Raw genomic sequence first — 7,154 nt, 5'->3', positions numbered from 1 at the left:
GATTTTTTCCATTCATTATTGATTTTCTCATTCATTGTACATTTAATGACTGGATTTCATGTGATTGAGAAATCGTGGTATTATTGTTATTGCCTTATTTTGTTACACCGTTTTTATATAAATAAGGTTGTACATGTTGATACAAAATGTACAGAAAATTCTTCTTCTCTCTTGCTCTTGGCATTTCTTTGGTATCTCTACTTCTCTTGCCTTCTCTTTATTTTCATTATCTGACATGATATCAGAGCAAGTCAATTGATCTAGCTATCACATTCCTTTTATTTTGTCCCTGAAATCAAACAGAAAACTTGGTTAGCTTTCCCCTCATTTTTTCCTCATCAAACCAAATGGCAAACACCCAAGACCCAAACACATCAGGCCCAAACCACACAACACCATCAGACCCAAACCTAACACACAAACTAGCCCTAATCCAACTATCACACAAATAGGCTTAATTCCCCAAACAGGCCCAACCACACAAACTCAAACCGGCCTAGCTTCCACCACCACCTAACCAGGCCCACCCACCTTCCCTTACTCGTTTACCTTTTTGGGTCAACCTATGGGTCATGAACCCAACCCAGCCCGACCTAAACACCCTTCACCTTCCAAATGGTGCCCACTGCTAGCCATTGCCCTGAACCAAGCAACGTCCTTTACATACCAGCCTCCGACGAACCTGAAATCATCATGGTCAAGGCTGTTTTGACCAGATCTGACAACTACACCACATGGGCCACTGATTTTCGATGACCCCTCATAGCCAAAGACAAAGATGGCTTCGTCGACAAGACTATTCCACCACCCTCATATCCACATCTTCTTCGACAGTGGAATCGATGCAACATGCTTGTCAGGTCTTGGATTGGGAACTACTTGTCACCGGAAGTTGCCTCCGACTTACCACCGACTGAGATTGTGACATAAACATGGGCACATATTTGCGAGATGTATGGCCGGCTGGATCTTGCTCAAACCTTCACTCTTCGACAACACCTTGCCGAAATGAAACAAGGCAATCTCACGGTCACTGCCTACTTCAACAAACTCTTGGTGACTTGGAATGCTTTGGATGTCGCCGAAGCCAAACTTGATGCGCCATCGGAAATCCTCTGGGAATACTAGCAACTTCAAGACCGTGACCGCTTGAGCAGGTTTCGCCCAAGCCTCAATGAATTTTTTTTTGCCATTCTAGATGCAGATCTTGGCCACCACCCCACCGCCATCATTACGATGGACCTTTCAACTTGCTGTTTAAGACGAGAGCCAATGATAGCTCATCATAGACAGCTCTCAACACAACAATGTTGGGGTTTTTGCCGCTGGCAAAGAGGTACCACCATCCCCAAATTTTGTTTTTCGATTTAAACAAACTGTTACACATGCAGCTAGGGTTCCAAAATGATAGAAGGATGAATTTATATCAATCCTCCAATGGCCCATATTCAATTCCTCAATCTGACGGCTCAGCTCTTATCACCTTTTTGCAAAATCAATTTGGCCCAAATGCAATATGGGTCAAGGTTCAAGCCCAAATGACAATAATAGAGCAAATGGGCATGTGCAAGCCAGTTGGCAAAACGGGCCTGGGCAGTCCAAGAACAATCGCTCCAAATATTATTGTGACTATTGCATATACTGGAACCACAATAAAGATCACTATTGGAAATTACATGGTCGACCTCCCAAAGATAAAACTGGCAAGTCTTTTGCTTATCAAGTTTCCACCACTGATTTCGGGAATTCTGTTTCGGCTTTCCAACTCAGCCTTGAACAATATACCCAACTGCTCCAAATGTTGAACACTGCTCTCCAAACATTAATGACAACCTATGCATGTACATCATTCTGTTAAAAAATAATTAAGAGTGATGTTTGGATAATAGACTCAGGAGCTAGTGACCATATCATTTGTAGCCCCAACTATTTCCACCATACCACACACATTTCAACCACTTCCATTCGGATGCCCAATGGGAACATTACACCTGCTACTCAGATACGAACTGTCCACCTTTCCAAATCCTTGGTCCTTAAGAATGTGCTATTGGTCTTTGCATTTCATCTAAACCTAATCTCCATGTCCAAAATTTGTTAAGATAATAATTGCCTTTCACGAATTTATCCTGACAAATGTAAATTTTAGGACTCTTCGACTAGGAAACTGATGGGCTTGGGTAGAGTGCATAGCAACCTTTATTATCGGACACCCGAAGTCTCTTCCTTTAGTTCTAATTGTATTACCAATAAAGTTTCTCGATGTAATACAAATATTAATAAAAATTCCTATATTTCCTAGCAATGCTTGGGTTACAGTGTTTCCATTCCCCAACCTCACTATCCCTTATGTCCACTAGCCAAACAAACTCAAAACATTTTCCCACAAAGCACATTGACCACCACACATCCTTTTGCTCTTATTCATCTTGATATCTGGGGTCCCTATCACACTAGAAATCATGATAGATCTTGGTTTTTCCTCACCATTATAGATGAATTTTCCCGGGGGACATGGGCTTTTCTTATGCAGTCCAAGGATCAAACATTTACTCACCTTAGGAATTTCTTAGCCATGGTCACCACACAGTTTAAAACCTCTATACAATAGGTATGATTTGATAATGCCAAAGAATTTTTTAACCACACCTATAGTTCTCACTTGTCTTCCCTTGGAATTCTTCATGAGAGTTCCTGTACATACACTCCATAGCAAAACGAGGTAGTTAAATGTAAACATAGGCATATGTTAGAAGTTGCTTGGGCCCTTAAACACCAAGCCAACCTACCTTTGTCCTTTTAGGGTCAATGTCTGGTCACATCTACTTACTTAATCAACTGATGCCATCTCGTGTGCTAGGTGGTAAAACACCATATGAATTACTCTTTCGTAAACCTCCGGTTATTAGTCACCTTCGCATATTTGGCTGCCTATGCTATTCAAAAGTTATAGGATCCTATGACAAATTTGGAGCCAGGGTCACACTTTGTATTTTCATGGGCTATCCTATGTTGCAAAAAAAGGTACAGGTTGTATGATCTAGTAGCAAAGAAGTTCTTAGTATCACGAGATGTTGTTTTTCATGAGGACATATTTCCTTATCATGATACAGTTATCAGTCCCAGCTCACCTCTAATGACACATTCTATGGATAATGTTCCTTCCTCAAGCCCAATCTTTGAACTCATTTATGCTTCCCTTGCTCTTGGCATTACAGATTTACCAACAAGTCCTCCGTCCACTACTCTCCCAGCAGAAGATACTTTCATCAACAACATTCCACCACAATTACAATCCCCTGCTAGAGTTTCTGAACCTCCTCGATGTCAATCCACAAGCACCACTCGGCATTAGTCGGTTTAAAAGTTGCAAGACTGGGTACCTTTGCATTTGCTGCCCTTTAAGGCTGAAGGCATCTCCTCATTTTCTTCATGTACTGAATGACTGGTCCCTCCTACACCTGCACATCAATCAATTATGAGCTACGTTAATAAGCATTATTCCTAACCATACAACAAATTGACTCCATAACTATCCAATCGTAATACCTTTCACATTGCTATCTATACAAACTGTGTGACTCTCTTGACATTGTTCACGAACTTTTGTGCTTTCTGTCGTCACAATTGGGCAACGTGGTGGTCCTCCCATCGTTCGTGCAAACCAACCCACAAAACAAAGCACATCAAAGAGGCAAAGAAAACAAAAATTCTTGAAATGACAGATTATAAATGCTAGAATACCTTCACCGTACTTTTCTGGTGACCTAAATGTTAGTTTCCATAAGTAAATCAAAATGCCACATTCAACATACTAAGACAACAAACATTAAATGCACATACATGTACACATCCTTTTATACTTCACTACCAAAGTTATAGAGTTTTTTACATTCCATATTAGTGATTCATATCTTCCCGTAGTAATTGCAATCATAAACCAATACCATCTAATTACTAGACAGACCTGGTTTCACAAAAAAATAACAAAAGACATCATCCTATATGCTGTTAGAATATAGGCAAAATACAACTACGGGAAGACAACCACTGTGTCAGATATCTAATAACCCTGTGCACGAAAAATAAAACCTATTACAAGACTTCACTAGAAATCAAATGTTGCTCGATACTCATTACTTGCTCCAAGCTACATCTTCACAAATTCTCTCTGCACGTGCATTGGTAATCCAAACAAGATATCTATCTTGCGAGGTTCCTTGCAAATCTTCGTGGTCACTGTCAGCATCTTAGTGACTGTGAATCCATCCAATTGAGAAATGATGGAATACACCTGCCCTTTACTGTCTTTCTCTTGAGTCTCCTTCTTGAAGTAGTCAGCAATACCCTTAAGCTCTGCTCGGGTCCCAACCAATGCAGTTTCAAACCTGCCCAATGTGGCGTGCCAATCTATTGCTTTTCCAAAATCTTTTTTCCTCCTCTTACTGCTGACCGCATCTCTGCTTTGACTGGCAGCAGCCGCCTGCTAAGTAGAATCAACTACATCACCCCTCGACATCGACCTCTACGATGTCCATCTGTTCATCATTGTTCTCAGCATTGTCATTATCTAAATCCTCAACAACATCAACTACTATCTCTGCACCATCTCCATTGGCCTTGTCTTTGCCGTAGATTACGACAAAGGAATTATAGTGCACTCACGGTTTGTGTCGCAGTGCTCTTGCAAAAGGATAACTCTACAAAAATGTTAATCATCATAAGATATGTGTCATCTATATCAGTACATATAAACGTGCAGTTTAGAATTTAAAATTTACACAAATAAACCAACAGAAGCATACTTACCTGGACCCAGTCATCAAAGACATCCTTGGTACATGTAATGCATTTCTCCTCATCATTCCACCCGAAGCCGCTACCTTTCTCAAGCATCTTGTTGATTGCATTATATTGCCTCCTCAACATCTTCACCCTCAAGTCGATATGTGGTTGTGCTTTCAAACCGCAATGAGGAAGCTTTTCCCACATCATCTTTTCGACCTCAGCTAGGTAACTGCACTTGAACCCCTGCTCAGTTCTCCAAAGTGGCTGCCCTTTCAACTACAGCAAACACTCCACCAACACAGCGTCCTCCTTTTTTGTCCACTGTCACTTACTTCCTTTAGCCTTTGTCTTACCCTTTCTACCCCCTTTCATAGGCATAGGGTCATCATGCATGCTAATGCTCCTGTTAGACTCATGGGACCGTGATGCTGACCTGTCCATATTACTGAAACAAAACAAAAAAAGGCATATTAGTGATATTGTACAAAAAAATCAGGTTACAACTTCATTTATACACAGTGTCCGACCTACTGATATGCGCGAGTTGAATAATTTTAAGTCAATCAGGAAAAATAATACATGAACGGGATCACTTAACATTTAATGTACAAGTCCGCTAACAAAGGCAGATTAGTGTTTGGGTTCATTCATACATGGCAAATAAGAAAAGACAGAAATTTAAAAAGTCACAACAGTACACATAAACTAAACACAAGCACAATCATTCATTCTGTGCAGCCATCCAAGTATTGAACATTTCAGCCGCCAAATTGTCTCTAAATGCAGTCCACGCGGCACTAGGCTCAACGTGCCTGATCAATTCCCCTTCATCATCCTTTAGCCCTTCATCATTCACCTCTTCCTGAAGCTCCGCTTCAACAGGGTCAATAGGCAACTCAAACTTTATGAAATTGTGCAAAAGACAACATGTAGTAATGATTCTACATTGAGTTTTGATGAGGTAGTAAGATGCGTCTTTCAATATTCCCCATCGAGCTTTCAGGATGCCTAAACATTGATCAATACAATTTCTTGCTTGAGAGTGTTTCATGTTAAAAAATTCTTGTGGTGATGCCGGTTGGTGACCTTGTTGCCATTCACTCAAATGATATCGTTGTCCTCGATAAGGGGCCAAAAACCCTTCCCCGTTAGTGTATCCAACATCGCACAAATAGTAATGCCCTAAAATAAGCAACTTCAAGTCAATAACAATTACTAAATGAACTATTATGGCAGACCCTAACACTAAAAATACATTTTTTTTTGTTATATTACCTTGGGAGACCTTTAATCCATTTCTCCTAGTAATGGCATCCCTAAGAAGTCTACCATCTACAGCGGAACCTTCCCACCCAGCGAGGACATATATAAACTGCATGTCAGGTGTGCAAACACCAAGGACATTAGTTGTGATTTCACTTTTCCTTGACCGACACCTAGGTATATCGTCAGTCGGCACGTGAACCTTTATGTATGTTCCATCTAAGGCTCCCAAATAGTTCTAACAAAGAACAAAAACAACAACAACAATATTTTAAAGAAAACACTAACTCTGATTTTAATAAGGTACTGAACTACATGTGCATCATAAACCTAGTGATTAGCCTGTACCTTGAACCATTCCACCGCTCATCGGTTGAGTTCTTGGGAATGGCCTCTGGTTTTTTAAACAACAGAGTATGCAACCTTAATACGGCGTTCAGGACTAAGTGAAAATTGCGGCTTAGCGTCTCAGTGGATCTACGCATTTGACATTTCATTACTCTGGTCTTTTGGTTATGGGCAAGGATGTGAAGAAAGGTCCCAAATAATTCTTTTACGAATGAATGACAGGTTGATTTTAAGTTGCCATGTATAGTAAGTAAATTACATAATTTGTGAAATACAGCCCTATTCATCCTACAGCTCTCAAAACATAACTCATCACTTTGGAAAAGCATGGTGTGTAAATTGATCGACCTAACCTTAAATCTAGACGCAGACTCACTGGCATATGATGTAGCAGCCCTACGTCTACCCCGTGTATTAAGTGCATTAGCCAACCCAAGAAGGACGAGCATGGTGTACATAGTTTCCAACATATCCAAATGGAAGACTAGAAGGGCAACCAAGTGTATCTTTTGCCTGACTGTTAAACGGGCCATAGCTGTTTCACATAATTCATGGGTCAAAGCATAATGAAGTCAATCAAGTATGTACAAGTCCTTAAACCCAACACAGGCAATTGTATATGGAAGAAATCAAACTGAATATGAAACCCTAAACAACATAAACACCATAATTTTATAATATCACAGTGAAACAAAATTCACCTCAAACACTCATACAATTCTCAACGTCCCACACATCAAAATTTCTCATCCACC

General features: G+C 40.3%; 1 protein-coding gene across 1 annotated transcript; it reads right to left on the bottom strand.

Moving 5' to 3' along the window:
• Positions 1 to 5,509: 5,509 nt before the first annotated feature.
• LOC116126530 (protein ALP1-like) lies at positions 5,510 to 6,932 on the bottom strand. The gene is made up of 3 exons (XM_031412217.1): positions 6,753 to 6,932; positions 6,064 to 6,289; positions 5,510 to 5,970 (listed from the first exon to the last, which is right to left on the bottom strand). Exons 1-3 carry the CDS (start codon positions 6,930 to 6,932, stop codon positions 5,510 to 5,512), a joined length of 867 nt encoding a protein of 288 aa, XP_031268077.1.
• Between the last annotated feature and the right edge of the window lie 222 nt (positions 6,933 to 7,154).

Source organism: Pistacia vera, unplaced genomic scaffold (genome assembly GCF_008641045.1).
Source record: "Pistacia vera cultivar Batoury unplaced genomic scaffold, PisVer_v2 Contig1040, whole genome shotgun sequence".
NCBI classification, from domain to species: Eukaryota; Viridiplantae; Streptophyta; class Magnoliopsida; order Sapindales; family Anacardiaceae; genus Pistacia; species Pistacia vera.
This window is presented reverse-complemented; position numbering and strand designations above follow the sequence as displayed.

What these genes read in the sequence shown, in the direction of transcription:
- LOC116126530 (XM_031412217.1), bottom strand. Translation starts at nt 6,932, where the DNA reads ATGGCCCGTTTAACAGTCAGGCAAAAGATACACTTGGTTGCCCTTCTA. An exon ending in AGTCTGCGTCTAGATTTAAG is followed by an intron (nt 6,290 to 6,752) that starts GTTAGGTCGATC and finishes GTTCTTTGTTAG; the next exon opens with AACTATTTGGGAGCCTTAGA. An exon ending in TGGATTAAAGGTCTCCCAAG is followed by an intron (nt 5,971 to 6,063) that starts GTAATATAACAA and finishes TGCTTATTTTAG; the next exon opens with GGCATTACTATTTGTGCGAT.